A 21,866-nucleotide genomic window follows, 5' to 3' on the forward strand; every position below is an offset into this window, starting at 1 on the left:
TCTTTTCTCCGGTCTCCCAAAAAAATTAATTGACAAATTGCAACTCGTTCAAAATTCTGCGGCAAGAATCCTAACAAGAACCAGAATGAGAGAGCACATCTCTCCTGTCTTGGCAGACCTGCACTGGTTACCTGTCTCATACAGAATCGACTTTAAGATTCTGCTCACAGTATTTAAAGCATTAAATGGACTTGCCCCTAGCTATATCCCAGACATGCTCTCTTTTTATGCCCCTGCTCGAGCTCTCAGGTCCTCTGATGCCAAGCTGCTAAGGACCCCCACCCCCCCCGCAGAAGAAGATCGGCGACGCCGCGTTTGCCTGCTATGCGCCCAAGAGATGGAACGCCCTCCCCATCGAGATCCGATCAGCCACCTCCGTCGACTACTTCAAGAAGCAGCTGAAGACCCACCCCTTCATCCTTGCCAACTCCTAGCTGCCAAGGCGTCATAGTGTCCCAGCCGCCGCAGCGCCCTTACTACTCGCAATCCAGCCCTGGCAGGGGGCTCCCCTAGGTGGCCGCTGGTCTCTGCCTGAGGTTTCTTCCTGACTACAGGGGGTCTTTTTTTTTCTCAGACCTCACTGAGCTTTTTTTCCCCCTCACAAACTATGAATCAAGCGAAAGGGAGTTTTTTCCTCACACCCTGATGCCACCAGGGGCCGCACCTGAGCGCCCAATCTCTGTGTGACTATCTATGACTTATGATAGGCCCAGCCACTATGGACCTTACACATCTAAGAATCCTGGTCCTAACCTACGTTGACCTTATGACTCTACATTCTCTGTCTATCTCTTCTTCCTCTGCCTTCCTGCTTTTTCTGCCTCTCCTCTATACCTCTCCTTTTAAATCTATCTCTAACAATGTTTTTTCCCATTTGTTAAGCACTTTGAGTTACATGCCTTGTATGACACAGTGCTATACAAATACAATTATTATTATTATTATTATTACCCTGACAAAAAGTCTTCCTGTGAAATGGTTTTACTTAAGCATTAGCGTCAATGTAAAATGCTTTTCATTTATTTCATTAGATCGATAAAAATAATGTTAACAATCTTTTCCATTTATCACTGTTTATCGCACAGTACAACACAGTTCATCACACTGTTAATTATAATAGAATAATCTTGTTAGACTGATCTATCTGACTACAGTAAGTTTTAATGGTTGTGCTTATGGCTTCCAAAGTCACAGTTGCACATCTTGATGGGATCCATAGAAGAGACTGGATATTGTTGAGGGAGCATCACGAATGAAGCATTTATTATTTATGTATTTATTAAATGCTTGTAAGGGTATTCATACAAATTTTGAGCACAATTATGGATCGTTTGGTGTGTGTGTGTGTGTGCTTGATGAAAACTAATATATCAGAACAATACTTGCTGAGACATTTGAATAGCTACAATGTGTAATATGATTTTGTCTCCTACACAAGGAATAAACTGATACACTGTTGAAGGACAAATAAAAGGCTCAGTGATTATTCTGAATAAACATTTACAGTTTTCACTCTGTTAGTTACACCAGTGGTTCTTAACCCTTTTTCTTGAAGCACCCCCTAACCTGTGCCCAAGACAAGCCGTGCACCCCCAACCCAAACGTCTACGCGTACACGTGTATATGCATTAAAAAATGATTTAAGTGAATAATTACAATGATTCTTGCTTTAGACATTAATCAATACTATAATGACTTTACATTAGGTCCAAAACGTGTTTTAATTTGGTCTTGATTTGGCCTACTTATAATGTTTGGAAGCAGAATTTTGGTCACAAGCTCAACACAAATAAAATTCCGCACACCCCCTGAAATCTTTGGTGCACCCCCAGGGGGTGCCCGCACCCCAGGTTAAGAACCACTGAGTTACACAATTCCACCACAGAAATTAATATTTGTAAGACCCCGATGGAACATGTATCTATGAATTAGACACACCTGCATCATGTCTCTAAGAAAAACTGAGTGTGTTTGTGGCTGTGTGCCTGAATTCTGTGACAGTACTTTTATGAGGATATTCTCTGTTTCATTGACCACGTAAAAAGTCCAAAGTTCCACTAGGACATCAAGTAGAAAACCTTTTGTTTCCTTGCTTTCTGCTTATACGGTAGCCTATATTACAAAGCATTCAGTTACAAATATCCATAGCCAAAGCCATATGTGACATCACATGAATGTTGTATTTCTTCAAAATCTGTGCACTACATAAAACATTTTAGATCATGCCTTTGTGAATGACACTTTTTGGATGGTGCGTCTTCTAACTTTATTGCACCACTGTATAATCTTAATGGTTGACTTGATACGGCATATGTTGTTGGCTACTGTGTGAATGTGACAGAGAGCCCCTATGAGTAGAGTGGAGTGGAGGTGGCAGGAGGGTGGGAGGAGGGGCTGGTCTAACCAAGTGAAGAAGTGAAAGTGAAATCCAGCATCGGAGGACTGAAGAGGAAGTGAGCTTGCATAAAAAGCCAGTCTCTCACACGCTTACATGCAGAACTAGACGGAGAGGACAACAGCGAAGAGACGAGAGAGAGGGTGGCACCGCGAAGACAAGAAGACTGGGAGGACTGGAAGAGAGAGGTAAAAAAAAACCAGACCACCAGCCTCCTTTTTCACCTCAGCAACTCTCCTCTCTCTTTTCAAAATTTGCCTCACTCTCTCTCTCTTAAAAAAACAGAACTCTTGTCTCCTCCTACTTCACAGACCCTTGTCTGTATGTTACCCTTCAAACTAACATTTTCTCTTTCATTTCTCTGACTCCCCCTTCTCTAGCCACACTCCTCTCCCTCTCTTCCTCTCATCCCCTTTAACTTCTGCTTTTCTCTCATCAAACGGTGGCACTTCTGCCAGAGAGAAATCCCTTCAAATGATTTCTTTCATCCTGCTCTGCCCAGCGTCTCCTATGACTTATACTGCTCTTTTCATCTCTCTCTCTCTCTCTCTCTCTCTCTCTCTCTCTCTCTCTCTCCCTTGCGCTCTCTCGCTCTCTCTCTCTCTCTCTGTCTCTCTCTCTCTCTCTCTCTCTCTCTCTCTCTCTGTCTCATCTCTCTCTGTCTGTCACCCTGTCTCTTCTCTCTCTCTCTCTCTCTCTCTTTCTCTGTGTCTGTCTGTCTGTCTGTCTATCTGCTCTCTTTCTCTCTGTTTGTGCGTGTGTGTGTGTGTATGTGTGTGTGTGGTGCACTTGACTGCTGTTGTTAACACACTTTGATTGCTCCCCTGACTTTTATAGCTTGAACCAGCCTCATAATGTATCTCTTTTTTTACTCTCATACCTTTGCAGAAATAGCCTGCCCTACAGTATCTCTTTGCATCTCCCGTTCTTCTCTGACTGGTTAGCCGCCTCCTCCCTCTATCCCTCATCTCCCTTTCCTGATACGGAACAGGTTTTTCAAGACTACTCCAACTGCACAGGAACTAAGATAAATAAACAACATTCTTTCTCCCCTTCAAGGCACTACTACTGTACATCTTTGGAACTCGAGTGTCAGCCGAGGTCAGGGTGGCATGTATGGGACAGGTTGGCACGACTGGGCTGGCATGGAGGGTGAGCTGGGATGGGCGAACTGGCATGACGGGCGATTGGGATGGGAGGACTGGGAGGACTGGCATGACGGGCGATTGGGATGGGAGGACTGGCATGAGGGGCGAGCTGAGATGGGCAGACTGGCATGACGGGTGACTGGGATGGTAACGGAACCCATAATGCAGCTGCAGACTGAGGCACAGCTGTGTATAGATTCCGTTGCCATCACGGCTCGCAATGTAATGGCCAGCGGAGAGCCTAGGCTACTGCTCCACTTAGTGAGAGGATATTACCACTCAGGGCCATTTCCATGCGCTTATCTCTGCCTTTGATCAAATCATTCATTGTCATTAGAGTCACTTCTCTGAACGGGCTCAGGATTACCATGATCAGACTCAAATGAAAATGGCATACTCCAAGGCAATTCCACGTTCCCACGTGTTATCATGTTTATGAATAAAAAAGTGGAATTCAGTGTTGATTATAATTTTCAAGCACCTACTCCAGCAGTCCAAAGGCACTTGTCACTGCAGCACCAGTATGTGTTGATTGGAGTTGTGTGTGGTGGAAAGTTGGTGAAGTGCTACTATTTAATACTGTTTTGTATTAAATCTATTTCCCTTTACTGCTCTGATACCATTTGTGCTTGTTTCTGTGTATGCATATGCCTCATGTAAGCCATATCATGTACCAATGACTACAGTCAAGGAGAGGGGTTGGGGTAGACCGAGGGTGTAGTGGAAGAAGCACTCAGATGGGGGAGTACTGATCTGTGGGATGCTGTTCTGGAATGACACGTTTTCTCCCGGATTGCCTGATTCATGATTCGCCACCGGGAATATCGTGTCAGCCAAGAATGCCATTCATATCCATACCCATGTCTACTGGTCCCAATATTTCATAAGGGTTTGTTGCTCAGTATTATTTATTCCTTCATCACTTTACTGGTATTGGACCATCACTGTTACTTGTCCTGTCTTGCACTTTGATGTCAGTCTGTAAATGTCAGTCCTGTGTATGTCTATGTCCTTTCATGGTATATAGAGAAAACGTAATTTCAATTTCCTTGTATGACATGTGCATATGAAGAAACTGACAATAAAAGCTGACGTAACTTGACTTGACTTTTTTACTTGTGTTTTTAACATCCATTGTGGTACAATTAAAGTGTCAGTGTACAACTAGTGTACATAAAATGTGAACCTCAATTCTTTCTAGAATATCATCAGTGTTATGAATGTAAAAAAAAAAAAAAGAAGTCACATGAGGTTTGAAAAGCTTGAAATGGTTCCACATAGCTTTGTTTTGTTGTCGTCATTGTCTCTGTGTCTTATCTGATCCCTGTGGTATCAGGTATGCTACAGATTGTGCTGGGCTGGTCTTGACTCACGCTAGGCCTACATTGCTTTGGTTTCATGATGAGGCCAACGCTCCTAACAAATACAAGCACACATTTTGGATATTGACACCAAAAGTATAATGCCTGCAGTTGAAATCGTGTTCCATATGCCAACTATAGTGAAAGCATAAATAATCTAACCAGAGTTGACAATAGAACCACAGTTTCCCCAAGGAGAAGTGAAAGAAGATTTGGCCTAGGTAGAGAGCAAATAGCAACAGACCATAAAAACACAGTGTATACGAGCTATAGTAGCATCTATCTATGCCCATGCTTATTATAATTTCTGGCTACACTATATGTAGGCTATCTATTATAAAATAGTTTAAAATGAAACTTAGGAACAAAATTCAGTGATGAACACAAAGTGCAGCAACTACGCCAACAATGAAACTGAGAAAAAAAATGGACCATAAGGCTTTGCCACAATATAGGCCTAAAGGAGACTAAACTCAATTAGGCTATGAAAAAAACATGTAGCCTAGTTGCTGCTCTTTGTCTTTGTATGACAGATAGGCCTAATAGGCCTGGTAGAATAGTGCTCAAAAGAGTCGACAACAGTTGATATGGCATTGACAGGCTTGGGTATCTTTATCCATAATTTCGTCTTCTTTACTGTTTGATGTTTTAGCTTAACATTTTATCAATCTGATCTACCTATTCCAGAGGGACATCTAGACTGACTACTGGCCTCACCAGGCCCACTGTCTAACTGCACTAGCCTAGGGTGAGGGAGAGAGGGGGTAAAAAATGAATAAACTTGACCACTAGGGGAGTAAAGAGACCGTCTGAATCTCAAACGGTGCACTTGTGCACTTCAGTGTTCATGTTTTAGTGCGTATGGCGTATTAGTTACGCACTGAAACATAGTGCCTGAAGTGCACAAGTGCGTCATTTGAGACACGGCCACCGTCTGCTTTTGCCGCATCTAAAATGGCCGAGGGAACGGTCCAGCAACACACTATTTTATTTCCTGTGCAGCACAATATTGACGTCCTACAAACAACCCCATGCGCGTGTGTTCCGCATCGCACATTGCAGACAAGTAAGTGCATTTAATCGACTGGCTCGAGCGAGATCTGTGCGCAATATTAGCTTCGCTACATTTTAGTGTAGTGCATCTGCAAATGCACACATACCTAAGGAACTACTACACCTCAAATTGGTCACTCCTTTTGACGATGTCTGTGTCAACACGATAATGGAGAACGAGGAAGAGTCGCCTTTTCGCATTATTTCTACTGTCCGAGCCCTAAACTCGGCATTACGGGGAAAGCTGCGGGATGATACCGAGACTGTGCATTCCTGTGCTGGAGACAGGGTCCCGAATGAGCCAGAGAAGCTCTGGTTCAAGGAGAGCAGTGCGAAAAATCTACGGAACCGTGACTTCCTTTCCCCAAATACGGTTTTAACTTCCTTATATGACGGCGGACAGGTAAGCACAATTCATTCATACTGCTGTCTGTAGTGTATCTAACGTCATTTCGTTGTGTTAAGGCTGTTTGCATTACACATGGATGAGGGGTGCCTTCTGACGCGTGCCTTCACACGCTCTCGCTCGCTGACAGGACGGAGGGAGGGATGGTGGTTGACAGGATGGCTGCTTGGTCGCTGAGTCTCCTAGCCAAGAAAAAAAACACCCAATTTACCTTTTGAAATTACACTGCATGTGAGGACCGACATGAGAAGCAGACAGAATCATTATTGCGATTTAATTTGTTAACTAGTTTAGTTAGTTGACATTGCTATTTATCGACCGAACGTTTGAACCCTGCGGCAAGAAATTATTAACCCCTCACTGCCCGTTTCAAAGTGGGTCAGTCGAAAGTGTTTGATTTAGTGTGTGTGTGTGTGTGTGTGTGTGTGTGTGTGTGTGTGTGTGTGTGTGTGTGTGTGTGTGTGTGTGTGTGTGTGTTTTTTATTTCATTTATTTATTTAATCACTCAAATTGACTTGCTGCGTTTGTGTCATCTGTGTACTGTCTACTACCTGTTTATGTAAATATTCCAGGTTCCCCCAGCAGTGCTGAATAACGTGCTGTCTGCACACGGAAGTGGTGTGTTGCCTTTACATGTGGGTGAGGTGGTGGCAGAGGGTCTGCGTGTTAGTGTGGACCATCCTGCAGCTTTCCGGGGTGTCCTAAGCCACTCGGCCAAGTACCTTCATCCATCTGGGGCCCAGCAAGAGGGCTGCGTGCTTCTCAACTGTCCCGCACTGCACATCAGAGAGACAGACATCACCTCGCATACGCTTACTCTGGGTCAGCTGCGCACAGTGCTCATCGCAGACCATCTGGGGGTCTTACTCAGAAGACAAGGGTGAGTGTCTTTTGTGTCTGTGTGTGTGTGTGTGTGTGTGTGTGTGTGTGTGTGTGTCTGTGTACCTGAGTTGGGTGAGTGTGTGTGTGTGTTTGTCATGTTGTGCTTATGCATGATACTGATGCTGCCAAACCTTTGTGTTAGTTTGTCAGGCTGTCTAAGGTAGGGTATGTCAGAACAAAACAACCCTCAATCACGTCCACGTACTCAAACAAAACATGCAAAATAGAAAGACAATAAAATCAGCTCGGTTGGATGAATTGGCCGAACCAGTTGTGAGGGAGGACCTGACAGGTAGTAACAGCTGTGGTGAGATATGCCACCGTATCATGCTGTACGTACCAGTGTGTCATTTTGGTATGCGAATGCCCTGGTGGCATGGGTGTATTTTCTGCCGAGAAAAGAAGATGCACCCACTTGACTCTCTCTCCTTGGTGTAACTCGAGAAGGTAACATGGACTTATATCATGGACACTGATATCCCTACCTTTGGATCGATAGTGATACACAATACATCAATATAAAATACAAAAATAGAATGACAAAGTGTTTCTCAGCACCTCAAAGGGGAAAACACAACTGAAATTAGACTTAGATTTTATATTATTTAGACTGTTGTAAAACATATTTGCAAATACAATGTGAACAACAACGAAGGCACAAGACAAACTGGGCTATTTCTCATTGACTAGACAGAGGGATGACTGGAGCCGATAGATAGATAGATAGATAGATAGATAGATAGATAGATAGATAGATAGATAGATAGATAGATAGATAGATAGATAGATAGATAGATAGATAGATAGATAGATAGATAGATAGATAGATAGATAGATAGATATTTCTTTACTTTATTTCTCCCCGAGGGGAAATGTGTGTCCCAGGTCGCTCTGTATAGAAAGAAATGGATATAAAAGATAAATTAAAAATAAGTAAGTGTGATCACTATGCAGGAAAGTCAACATGTTTCACTTTTTCCTAAATTGACAAGTTATAGAGCTGTATGGCTCTTGGGACAAATGATTTTCCCTGTCTGTCAGTTCTGCATTTCAGTGCCCTCAGCCTCCAGCTGAACAGAGTCTTGTGTTGGATAATGGTGTTGTAGAGTGCATGGATGCCTTTGGAAGTTTTTATTTTATTTTGGTGCACCAAGTGGACTGAGGGAGATGCAGGTGCCTGTTTTGATGCAGGTATGTCAAAACGTCAGATTTAAACTGTGAGCACCATATACGCTGAAACACAGACATCCTTCTTCCAAACATGTAAGGCACAGTTGACAGAATACCTTGAAGTGTATCTTCTTACCACTTAGTCACATGTTACAATGTTTGTTTGTTTTTTTCTTTGTGTGTTTACATACACATTTCTGGTACTAGTAGTAGATTATTCAAATACAGTAGAGGTAAACACAAATCTTCCTGCACCAATGTGGCTGCGCGCGCATGCACCTTCATGCTCCCTATAGAAAGCCACACAGATGTTATGTGCTGTTTGTTGCACAGTTGTTACACCACAGAGCTGTTAGCGTGCGCTGTGTGAAACCAGATGTAAGGTTTACTTGCAAGCGTCACGCTTCTGTGAGATACACTGAGGAAGGCAGAGCGCCAAAACGCGTCTGTGTAAATAAAAAGAAACCTATGCATGGTGCGACCTTTTTTCATTTTTCAACATTTCAGTGACACAACTTCTGACCATTGTGCGTCACCTTCGACCCGGAATGCATGGCTGACTATAGTCAGCTGCAGTCACACTGTGTGCTTTAGTGCCTTATGAAGACCTAACCTTACTCAAGTAAAGAACAAAATTGACATGTGGCCTGTTAAACCCATAATATGATATAGAAGATAGTCACTCAGCCCTACCATGGTTTAATGGTAGGGCACACGTCTTCTACGCGGCCGACCCGACTTCGAATCCTTCGAGTCCTTTGCCAACCCTTCCCTGTCTCTCTCTCTCCCCACTTGCTTCCTGTCATGAATTCACTATCCTATCGAAATAAAGGCAAAAAAACCCAAAAAATATGTTTGTTTTAAAGAGCTAGTCACTCATTAACTTATGGAGAGGTGTGGTGACATGAACTGCAAAACAAAAACGCGAAAACCTTGCTAAGCATTGCAATCCAATCTGACTGTTCAACTTTGTGAATTAACAATATGTTTGTGTCTGTTTACAAGAACTTGTATGGTCCATGGATTAAAGTGTCACCAAGACTGTTACTGTAACTGTGGCCCTCAGGTACACCGTTTTGCACTGCCCGGCTCTGCCGGAGGGCGGTGACGTCATCAACTTCCTGAAGGTGCTGGGTGTTGATTGGCCAACCGTGCCCGCCAGCTGGACCAATGAGGAGCAAGAACAGAAGGTTCTGGAAGACCTGCAGAGATCTCCGTTCAGAGAGAGGGAGAACGAGAAGGACAGGAGAAGAAGAAGCAGAGGAGAGGAGACGGAGAGAGGAGGAGAGAAGAGAGGAGAGGAGAGAGTAGAGGAGGAGGCGGAGGTCAAGATCAACCTGAAGGAGGTGGTCCAGGAGCAAGTGTTTCTGGGATACGACCCCAGCCTTGGCAGCTGCACAGGTGGGGATGGACAGGTGCTACAGTAAAGAACATGCTGATTTAAGGTGCTCAGCAAGGCCTCACTTGCCTGGCCTTGCCAGACGTAAATAAAACCTTCCATGTTATGTCTCTTGGCCCAGTATTCTGGGAGGGCTTTATTCTTGTTAGGCTCAGTATATGCTTACTGCAGGATACTCGGGCACATAGCGTACATAAATGCGTTGCCATGCATATTTGATGTCAATTTTGTGCACAGAAACGTGTCTACAGTGCAATATTGACAAAACCGCAAGGGGGGATCTTCTGACCTTCCATGTTGAGGTGGCGGTAGAGTCAAACAATGGTGGAATACGTTCATGAGAACTCCGTTGGCCATCTGTCCCCTATGATGATACCTCCAGTGTTGTGCAAAGGGCTCCGGTGGTCCTGAAGCAAGTATGTGCACTCGGTCGCAAGCGGTTGCATTCGTCATTTAAGGCAAACAGCAAGCATATCTCCAGCCTTACAAAGGTGATGCGCCCTTGTTACAAAGGGTTGCAAAGCTATGATACTGTACAACGGGGCTATTCAATTGGAGATGGCCCTTGCATGGCAAGGCTCTGGCCCTCCACGAGGTCTGAACAAAATGAAAACATAAGTGCGCCATCTATATATAATATTAAGTTTGGCCCTTTTACTGTGAGGAATGTGGTTAACTGGTGAATTTGACAGCTGTACAACCTACAGAATTACTTTGCACATATCGGAATGAGGCTTTATTACATTGTTGTAACGAAACTTCAGTACACTCCAGTCTTTTGCTAGCTTTTCAGCCAACACTTGTCTGATATATAATGATCAATAGGAATTACTATACGAGCATGAAAGACAATAACATTTTTAAATCAAAATCTGACACAGACACATACCAGGGTATTATGACAGGAACGTATTGTGTTATATGAACTGCGAGACCTGAGTCTATTTTCAATCATTCTAAAGCAAGAAGTTGCCATTATTTTATATTAGTTCAGTCATGCATAGAGCAATACCAAGGGTGCAGAATGAAAGCATGGACCTTTGAAGATGTCGTTAATATTTTATTAGAGGGTGGTGGGTAAATTGTATTGTTTCATCACAGCTCCTTTTCTTATTCCCTAGTTCTGTTTATTTTTCATTGCAAATGGAAGCATCTGAGAAAGACCCAGCTGTAAATCTGCTAATGTTAACTATAGTTTTTGGTTATGTTATTATGTATATGGCCTCAGATGCCTCTGTTAATTTGCCTTTATTCACAAGGTCCATTATTAATTTCTGCCACATGCCCTCATTTGCTATCTCTCTCTCACTCTCTCTCTCTCTCTCTCTCTCTCTCTCTCTCTCTCTCTCTCTCTCTCTCTCTCTCTCTCTCTCTCTCTCTCTCTCTCTCTCTCTAGTCCAAAGGGAGGCTGTAGTCCACCTGGCCCAGTTGGACAGAGTAGCAGCGGCAGCTGACAGTTCGGTGGGTGGCTCTCCTCTCTGGCATCTCACACACACATACACACACACACACACACACACACACACACACACACACACACGTACGCACAACGTTCACACGCACGTTGAGAGCTCCTTGCTTACACCATCCAATTCATGGCTTCAATTCAAACAGACAGACTTGGTGCAAAGGATCCTCTCTCTTCTGTTCCTGTAGACCTGTAATGTGGTAACAATCGCTTGCTCAACATGAAAAATGTAGAGACGTTTGTTCTCACAATCTGTGATTTCAGTGCATTTAATCTATGATTTTCTAAATAGAATTCTGCTGTGCAGTTTGACAAGCCTGGACATTGCATCCCCATTTGAATTAATTTAGCTTACTAAATAAATGGATCCAGAAGATACTGTTAATATGGGCTTTTCATGTTTAATTGGAATGTTGCTCTCCCCATTTTTGACATTAGTTAATTAATCAGACACACAACTACTGCCTTCCTGTCAAATAGTGTCTCAGCACATTTGTATCCAGATGTAAATAGCTTTATACCATAAATGGAATATTTATTGTTAGCATATTCATGATGATGATGATGACTATGACGATGATGATGGTGATGATGACGGTGTGCATGATTTTGATGGTTATTATTTGAAATCAGAAACGTGTGGAACTGTTGGATATTTTCAGGCAGGCGAAAAGCTTTCCACTGTTACAGACAAGCAGTGCACTCGCTCCATGAACATGTCCTAGGGGAAGGTCTGTCTCTTTCTCTCTCACACTAATCTCTCTCTCTCTCTCTCTCTCTCTCTCTCTCTCTCTCTCTCTCCTCTTTTTTGCCCCCATCTCTTTTCTAGGCGGCCCTGACTGTGCTCCACGTCACCTCTTGTCAGGAGGAGTTCCGTCAGCAGCAGACAGCAATGCTCTGGAGAGCATCCGGGGCCACAGCCATGCAGGTACACCCAGTCCTCTAGCCTCTCAGCTGCTCTCTCTCTCTCTCTCTCTCTCTCTCTCTCTCTCTCTCTCTCTCTCATTCTATCTCTCAATCGCTCTCTCTCTCTCATTCTATCTCTCATTCGCTCTGCTTTCTCACTCACTTTCTCAGTTTGTCTCTCGCTCGCTTGCTCTCTCTCTCTCTCTCGCACGCACGCTCTCTCTCACACTCTCTTATTATTTGTCTGCCCTCTACTCTCTCTCTCTCTCTCTCTCTCTCTCTCTCTCTCTCTCCGTCACTCACTCACTCACTCACTCACTCACTCACTCACTCACTCACTCTTCTTTCTCTGCCCTCTCCTCTCTCTCTCCGTTTCCATGTTTATCTCTCCTTCCCTTTCTCTCTGCCTCTTTCTCTGTCTGTCTGTCTCTCTCTCTCTCTGCCAGTCTCTACACTGGCCATCACATACATAGTCTAGTCTGCACACTGCAAGACTGAATAATGCTGTGCCGAACACAGCCCAGCATGCTGCTCTTTGAAGCACTACACTGCACTGCACTACACTACACTGCACTGCACTGCACTACACTACACCACACCACGCCGCACTGCACTGCACTGCACTACACCACACCGCTGTTTCATTGCACCTACCTCTCATTCCGATAAAGGAGGCACGAGGGGCTACTTATTTATTTCAATCGTTATTTTCATTTATTTTTATTTACTGGGAAGGAGTAGGCCTACGGGCATGAGTGTAATCAGGCTATCAGCGGTGTTTTAAATCGGGAGGCGGCCGGTTCTGTCATGGCTACAGTGCATTTGATGTAGGCTACTTTGATCAAAGGAATGTATCTGCAGTGTTCTGTCGCGGCCGGTGTGGCAGCTTTTGTGATATGCACCGGAATTCTCATCAAGCGATGTGGGACAAATGTATGGCAGGAACCGAATGTCAACATAAACAGAGATTTACACAATCTTCGATATGGTCAGCAATTGTTTTGGGACTGTCATTTATGTTATGCCTACACTTTGGAATTAGATCAGAGTCTTGTTGTTACACAGGTATATTTGATTTACCCCACTGTACCCTGTACTTAACTTTACTCGGTCTACAAGCAGATACAGGGCGGATGAGAATTCCGGTGCATATCACAAAAGCTGCCGGCCGTGCAAAAATGCCAACGCAAATGCCAACGCATGCATATCGTAAATCAACCACGTAGTTTTCAATGCATATCGTAAATCAACCACGAGACTGAAACCGTAAATCAACCACGAAACACGGGCAATAACGTGAATTCACCACGCCCTTGTACATTCTGCCTAGAATTTCCCCCAGAATTTCCCACATTTTGTTCGTGAAGACTTTACGACAGACGCGAGATACGGTTGTCCTACCCCCTAGGACTCTGCCACTGTTCACTCACCTGTGTGTGTGTGTGTGTGTGTGTGTGTGTGTGTGTGTGTGTGTGTGTGTGTGTGTGTGTGTGTGTGTGTGTGTGTGTGTGTGTGTGTGTACAGGTACTGTATGTGTGTGGGTATGGGTACTCGTTTTTCTGTATATTTTTCTGTTTGTGCATGCATGTGTGTCAACATGTGCGACTTTCTCTGAGTGTCTGTTGAGTGTGTCTGAGACACTGGGAAATGTGACAGATTTGTGAAAAGTGTGAAACCCACTTGTTTCACCCTGATGGACTTGTTGTTCATTATTCAACTGTGCTGTGCGTGCGTGCGTGCGTACACACACACACACACACACACACACACACACACACACACACACACACACACACACACACACACACACACACACACACACACACACACACACACACACACACACTCACTCACTCACTATTGCTGACATCCTTCTGCTGTTTCTCCTCTACTCCTCCTCTCCCCATCAGAGATTAGTGGTGTGTGGACCAGTCAAGACCCCCGGAGCCCAACTCAGCGCTGCCCAGTATTTACAGTAAGAGCAGACTGTGTGAGTGTGTGTGCATGCGTGTATGAGAGAGAGCTGGACAGATTGAAGAATAGGTGTGTGTGTGTGTGTGTGTGTGTGTGCGTGTGTGTGCGCGTGTGTGTGCTCGCCTGTGAGACAGAGAAAAAGAGAGAGAGCCTTTAAAATAGAGTGTTTGTGCATGTTTGAGGGAGCCATAAAAGTGTACATGTCTAAGTTAAGGGGTAGTAGGGGAGTGTATGTGAGTGCAAACAAGAGAGAGAATGTATTTAGAGTCCATTGGTGTGTTAAATACAGTATGCTCCTCCCTCTTTAGATTAAGAAGATCCCAGATGAAAGAGGCGTCCGAAATGAAATATGGAGACCAAGTTGAAGGTGAGACTGGAATTAGTGATGTTAGTGATGCCACGCTATGTGTGTGTGTGTGTGTGTGTGTGTGTGTGTGTGTGTGTGTGTGTGTGTGTGTGTGTGTGTGTGTGTGTGTGTGTGTGTGTGTGTGTGTGTGTGTGTGTGTGTGTGTGTGTGTGTGTGTGTGTGTGTGTGTGCATGTGCGTGTGCGTGCGTGTGCGCGTGCACATGTGTGTGTGGTGCAGTGTAATGATCCCTTCTTCTCTCTCTACTCCAGGACAGACATGGGATGACATCATCAGGGTCATGACTTCAGCCACGGTCCGATTTGAGCTCCTGTCAACAGTTCACACAAGCCCTGTGAGTCTGCACACCAAGTCCGTGTCACGCACAAAGCGTACTGTGTGTGATACCTTAGAGTTACATTTCAGTAATGAAATAAGTACCACAGGTCCATATGAAACACTTAATGTGCATTTCAACAATAAAATACGTATACCTATCAGGGGCGGAGATATGGGGGGGGCGTGTCCACCTGTATTGATAGTGGGGGCCCTATTATGACCTTGGGGGGCCTTATCTGTGTTTTGCCCAGGGGCCCTATGTGCAATTGTTCCGCCACTGATGCCTATGTTTGAACTGTGTGAATATGTGTTTTCCAGGTGACGCTGGATGTGCAGAGAGAAGGGGGCGTGTCCACCAAGGGTCCGAGAGGCGGGGTCTTTGTCATGTACAACTGTGCCCGCCTACACACCCTCTTCAGCAGCTATGAGAAAGGAGTGCAGGAAGGTAAAAACGGTTGAATGAATACTTTGATTGAATAGCATTTTTCGTTACGTAAATTAATGCATCCATGAAACAGATTTTCTCTGGGCCCACAATGTCTAGGGGCACCCCTATAATTGTTACCTTTGTTTGCTTGAATGTTTCTTTGTATCACTGTAGGACTTTACCCAGAAATCCCTGAATGCTCTGAACTGGACTTCTCCTCCCTGAAAGAAGAGGTTTGCATTGAACTAAATAATCTGTAGATGATTATGGGTCATTGGTGTGTCATTATTTGGCCCTTGATGCTAGATTATTTTCTTGATGTTGATGTTCTTCTGTCCTCGTGTGTCTTAGGGGGAGTGGCTTCTTCTATTCAATTACCTCATTCCGTATTCTGAACTTTTGGACCAATCGGGGAGAGCGCTGGAACTCGAAGGAGGAGGGGTCAGAATTAACCTTAAGACTGAACAAGTAAGGGGTAGTGTGAGTTTGCAATGTGTGTAAGTATGAGGTTCTCTGTGTGCATGGCATTCAGTGTCATGTATGCAATGCAATCCAGTGGATTTTAGCCATTTTCAGAAGGTGGGCACACCAAAAATAGTAAAAAGGGCATGCTGTTAAACCATACACATGCCTCTGAGAAACATTATCTGAGAGGGGGAGGGGTTCAGCTTTATTTAGACAGGACAGTATAGAGTGGGACAGGAAATGAGTGGGAGAGAGACAGGGGAGGATCTGGAAATGACCTGGGTCGGGAATCGAACCCTAGTCACCCGTGTAGCAGTCAAGAGCCCAGCCGACTAAGCCACGGCTGGGCCATGTCCATTATATGTTGAGCGGAAATAGAAACAAACACGTGTGAAAGAACTGACAAACAGTTATGCAGCTGTTACCAGGGGGGGGGTGCAGATCCCTTGCAGGGACTTGTGACAACGTTGTGATGTCCTTTGTGAGTGTGCATGCTGAGTGGTACAATTATGGAGAGGGGACTGAATGCCTTCCACAGAAACTCCTACTCCCAACTGAGCCAGAGCACAACAGGAGAACCTCAATGCATATTCATTTGCATCTTCATCTTCGTTTGCACAGTTTGAGTGTGACCATTATTTTAACTACAGCACAACTTACTGTGGCTCATGTGACACCATGCATTGAGGTTTTCCTTTGAGTCCTTACACAAACCTTTTAAGATGCGAGTAATGGATAGCTGTGTGTTAGAGAACTCTACTACTTCCTATGCTAAACTCAGTGGTGTTCAGCTACCCATAGGTGCTGTGTACATCCCAAAATCAGCAACATGTGAATCAGCAGCATGTCTCTCTGTAAAACATACAAAGACAGTCATTTAAGCCATTATAATTAACACCATTCTTGGTAAAGGTGAATACGCATTGAGGCAGCAGCCAGTCTTAAAGGTAAATACCAACAAAAACATCCTATGTAGGAAAAATGAAGACAACTCCAAGAAAGTACTGTGAATCTCCTTGGTGCCCTTCCCAAACACTAGTGCTGACTCTCTCTCTCCTGAGGGCTAATGGCATTTGACACGCACTGTGCCATTCACTCCATCAGGATTTGGGACATTGGTGACTTGGGGGCCTGTGGTTGTTGACGGCCGCTGCAGCTCTATGTGTAATGAGCTGTGCAATTTGTCTTAGAGCCCCTTCTTAGTCACAACTTGATGACTTGATGTCACGCTTGAGCTGGATGTGCTACAGTTTATACTGCAGAAACGTCACAAACACACACACACACACACACACACACACACACACACACACACACACACACACACACACACACACACACACACACACACACACACACACACACACACACACTCTCTCTCTCTCTCTCTCTCTCTCTCTCTCTCTCTCTCTCTCTCTCTCTCTCTCTCTCTCTCTCTCTCTCTCTCTCTCACTCACTCACTTCACTCACTCACTCACTCACTCACTCACTCACTCACTCACTCACACACACTCACCTCACTCACTCACACACACTCACTCACTCACTCACTTCACTCACTCACTCACTCACTCACTCACTCACTCACTCACTCACTCACTCACTCACTCACTCACTCACTCACTCACTCACTCACTCACTCACTCACTCACTCACTCACTCACTCACTCACACACACACACACACACACACACACACACACACACACACACACACACACACACACACACACACACACACACACACACAATGTGCACATACAGTACACACATCAATTTCAATCAATGTAACCTTTTAAGTGTTGCTGGCAGCATTTACCCACTTCAGTATCTGCATGTGAGCTCCAGATTATGTAATACACAGGACTGAAAGATGTCAGAAATGGAGTGTGCAATCAGGCATGGGCACTCACAGCTTCCTTTTCAAAATTGTTTGCAAAAAATCATACTGACAGAAATGTTTGTATAATTTCAGGGGTAGAGTAATGTATTCTTGCCTAATGCCCCTGAATTGATGTAGTATGTTGTGCATGTGTTGTAGGGACTTGTCTACAGAGGTGGCTAAAGTAAAAGTAAATTCATGGTGTACTGCAAATACAACACTAGCACCTGATTTTACATAGCGGTTACATTAGTTATTTCATTGTACCTAATGAGGTGGGTAGATGTTGTGAATAAAAAAGACTAAAGAGAAAAACTGCAGCGCAGAATCCGGTGCATCGCAATAGTAACTGTCGACCATTCACTCAGTAAAGTCACTTGTGTTTGAGGGAAACTATGGCCGGTCTTTGTTTTTTACTTTGACTTTGACTTTTGCCACCTCTGCTTGTCTAAAATGAACATTACTAAACATTATTAAAATATTGTGAGCATGATAAACGCCCAAGACAAAGTCCATGGGCTGCACTGAGTAAGGAGGCAGGCTGCGTGTGTCCCCTGGGCCTCCAGTTGCCCATCCCTGGTCTACGAGTTCTGGAGTTGGAATCCTGACGTACTATTGGGATTTGGGATGGTACAAGTACAGTATGTAACACTTTAAAATAGGGTTCACATATTATCTATTAATACATGCCTAACTGTCTGTGGACAGTAAGTGACTTATAAGACAAGTGTTAAGTAAAACCATTTGTTAAATGCGTATTCACAAATTTCTTGTTTGTTGACGATAGGCCCTTGAGTTTGCTTATTAACACATGTCTTAAAGGTCACATATACTGACGTTAATAAGGCATGTATTAGTGGCTAACAAGTGAACCCCATTCTATAGTGTTACCGTTTCATGCAGCTGAACTAAATGATAACATGGTTGTTTTTTGCCCCTGTGTTTTCTGTGATGTAGGTATGCAGATTTCTGGTGTCTCTGAGTAAAGACTTCAGCTCCTACTACAACAGGGTTCATGTGCTTGGGGTGAGACTGATTTTATGTGTTGTATTACCATTTCAATACCACATCAGTATTTCTCATATTTGCCATTGCTTGCCGTGGCTCATAAGTGGCTCACTAGATGCCATGTTGACCAATCCCTTGTATTGGACCGAATGGCTGAAGTGCGATCACATTGTGTATGTAATTTAAAAAAGTTGATGCATTTCTTTTCAGCTATATATTATTTTGGTCAGCACCCTTAAACAAGAAAAAAGCTGTTTGGGTGAAGCCTGCTCCAACCTTTTTTGAAGTCAGATCGCAACCATGTTTACCCTACATACAGTAGTATTGCTGCCATCAATCAGTGACAAGGCAATACACACATTACCCTGCAGATGGCGGTAACATCTGTGAGAAATCTCAGTATGCCGTACTACGAGAGTGGTGCCCAGGGTTGTGCCATGCCAGAACACGTCATCTAGAGTTCATATCTATGACCTGGGTGGACCTGCTTTATTTATTGTAGTGTATGGAAACTTAGCTGATATTCACAAGTGATGCTCGGCACACAGGGACATAAGTATGCAAATACATCTGATTTCAAAAGATGAAACATTTATGACAGAAAAATGTAATGTACTGAATCCCCCCCCCACGCCCCCTCTCTCTCTTTCATGTCATCTCTCTCTCTCTCTCTCTTTCACACAGGAGCCATTGCCTCATCTCTTCAATCAGATGTTTTGTCGTCTGCTGTTGCTGAGTGCTCTGAGAGAGCTCTACCACAACGCACTGGAGGCCCTCAACCTGCCCCCCATCCCACAGCTATAGCTGAGCCACACACACACACACACACACACACACACACACACACACACACACACACACACACACACACACACACACACACACACACACACACACACACACACACACACATTAAAGATAACAGCCCCAGCTCTGGTCACCAGACAATACACACACACACACATGCACACCACCCTGTTTTTTCACCCTCTTAAGCGGCCAACCTCTATGCCACTGTTGGTGGGCCCCATGTCCTCACAGATACCCAGGCGCCACTTAGTGTTTCCACTGCAGCAAGCAAGCCTGTATTTAAATTAGTTCACGGTAGAAGTCAATCACTACATGTCTCCTCACCTCTCAGCCCCCAGCCCCTGATAGCCCAGCCTCCTCCTTACAACCATTTCAAATCACAGTAGCTTAAGCCGGGCTCAAACTACACGACTCCCGATTTTGTGTCCGATTTTGATGTCGGGGTGCGCCACACACTAGAAGAGAATCGCGACGGTCAATCTTATCCCTACTCGCAACCACCGAACCAATGCCCGACGTCCGATTTCCAGTCGCAAATATCAAACAGCGTTTGATTTCTACGATTTGCGATTAGCGCCTCTTTGAGCTGCCAAAATTCTATCTTGGAATGTCACACGACAAGGAAATCTTGCGCGAGAATCGCTTGCGATGGTCAAGTAACGTTCTTCCGATTGTCGTAAGGGGGGAGGTGGGGGGTGAGGTCAGCTGAGAATCGGGCCGATAGTCATGTAGTTTGAGCCTAGCTTTACAGTAGTCACTACCCAGTCTCAGTTTCAATGTTACAACTCCATTTTTAAAGCGGACTTCACCTTCTGCCAAACTCTCGGTTGCTCGGTTGTTTTTAGTATACCAGTGTCATATTTATTTATCTGTAAATAATCACTGCCATGACCACTGCTTTCAGAAATTCATGAAATACTGGCACGTTATTGGTCAGTGTGTTTCCTCTACTTTCTTTTTCTTAAATTATTATTAATTCTAATTCTCAGAACTGGCATGATTTTTACTGTCTTACCCTTGGCTCAGTTGGGTCCTTGTCAATACTAATTGAATATTATTATTTATATGCAATATTTACACCCCTGGTAGAAGTAGGAAGTTCTGTAGTGTGTCATCCTCTGTTGACTACAGCCTTCACTCTCTCTTCAGCCCATTGACGAGGTGCATGACTCCCAACTTCACCCTCCCATCCTCAGTCACCCATGGTGCCACTCATTACCACCTCAGTAGCATGTAGCGTCTGCTCACAGACACACACATAAACACACACACAAACTCACACACGTTCTGCTGTCTGGACTGACTATCACTCGTTCCTCAGACCTTCACTTCACTTCTTCCTCTCTGACTTCCGTTAGATCTTCACCAACCCACTCAGTAGATACCCCACAACTCAAACAGCACTACAGATGCGTATGTACGTATCTTTAGCCCTAGGTAGCCTAGCCTGTGCACCTCCACCCTTCTTTAACCAGCACCATAGATGTTGTCGTTACTGTACTGTACACCCATCCATGGTCCATCCACGTGTCTTTGACTGGCGCTCCACATCGCCATGTCTCTACCGTGCCATAGCGCCACCCAACGGACGCACGCGCATCCTCTCTTTGTGCCATGGGGAGCTGATGTTTCTTTTCACAGCTCGCATGTAAACATGTGCCATAATCCTGGACTGTTCTCTGTGTGTGTGGTTCTATGTTTGTGTCGGGGTGGGTCTGGGCGCATGTTTGTGTGTGTGTGTGTGTGAGTGTGAGGCAAGAGTGTGAGAGCACACCTACAAAATGAAAACACACCCTCACAGGGGCATTACATGTGCATTGTTGAACCCAGATGTCTTTTGCCACCCACACACACATGTGAATCTCACCAATAAAACAATGTGAACAAAGTAATGTGTTTGCGTCGTCCTTTCTGTGTGTAGGCCGGCCTACTGCATACATTTTATTACGATGTACTGTAAAGAAATGAAATAGCCAGCAAGTATGTCAGCATGCACATTATGTCTTAACACAGGCAAGTTCCCTCCCCTACTAACAAGGTTTGGTTCCTAGAACGTTCCCGGAACACGAGCCATTGGTTCCAGTTCGTCAACTTCTGGGTATGTTACATCTTTGGTTCTGTTTCAGTTCTCATTTGGTTTGCAGGAAAGTTACATTTAATTTGGTTCCTTCACCGTTTTCTCAACACCCATTTATTCTTTTGCCTGTCATGTTTGTTCCCTCACTGTTCCCATATGGTTCCCATAACCTTGGTTACATACCGGTATTTGGTTCCCTAGACATGCTCCTGATGTTCCTGTGACATTTGGCCCTTAGGTCAATATTCTAAACCTTAGGCCAAAATAATTGCCTACCCCTGTTCATGATATGTAGCCTATGCATTAAGATGTAATGCCAAGTAGGCATTTACCCGTAATCTTTACCCATCAT

General features: G+C 44.4%; 1 protein-coding gene across 1 annotated transcript; it reads left to right on the forward strand.

The window, feature by feature from the left end:
• Nucleotides 1-5,840: 5,840 nt before the first annotated feature.
• On the forward strand, nt 5,841-21,319 carry dalrd3 (DALR anticodon binding domain containing 3). Its single transcript, XM_063209305.1, has 13 exons — nt 5,841-6,360; nt 6,936-7,243; nt 9,482-9,816; nt 11,211-11,275; nt 12,112-12,210; nt 14,099-14,163; nt 14,471-14,529; nt 14,780-14,862; nt 15,165-15,291; nt 15,448-15,506; nt 15,625-15,741; nt 18,577-18,645; nt 19,312-21,319. The coding sequence occupies exons 1-13, from the start codon at nt 6,127-6,129 to the stop codon at nt 19,429-19,431; spliced, it is 1,740 nt and encodes a 579-aa protein (XP_063065375.1). The 5' UTR covers nt 5,841-6,126; the 3' UTR covers nt 19,432-21,319.
• Nucleotides 21,320-21,866: the final 547 nt, after the last annotated feature.

This window comes from Engraulis encrasicolus, chromosome 10 (genome assembly GCF_034702125.1).
Source record: "Engraulis encrasicolus isolate BLACKSEA-1 chromosome 10, IST_EnEncr_1.0, whole genome shotgun sequence".
NCBI classification, from domain to species: domain Eukaryota; kingdom Metazoa; phylum Chordata; class Actinopteri; order Clupeiformes; family Engraulidae; genus Engraulis; species Engraulis encrasicolus.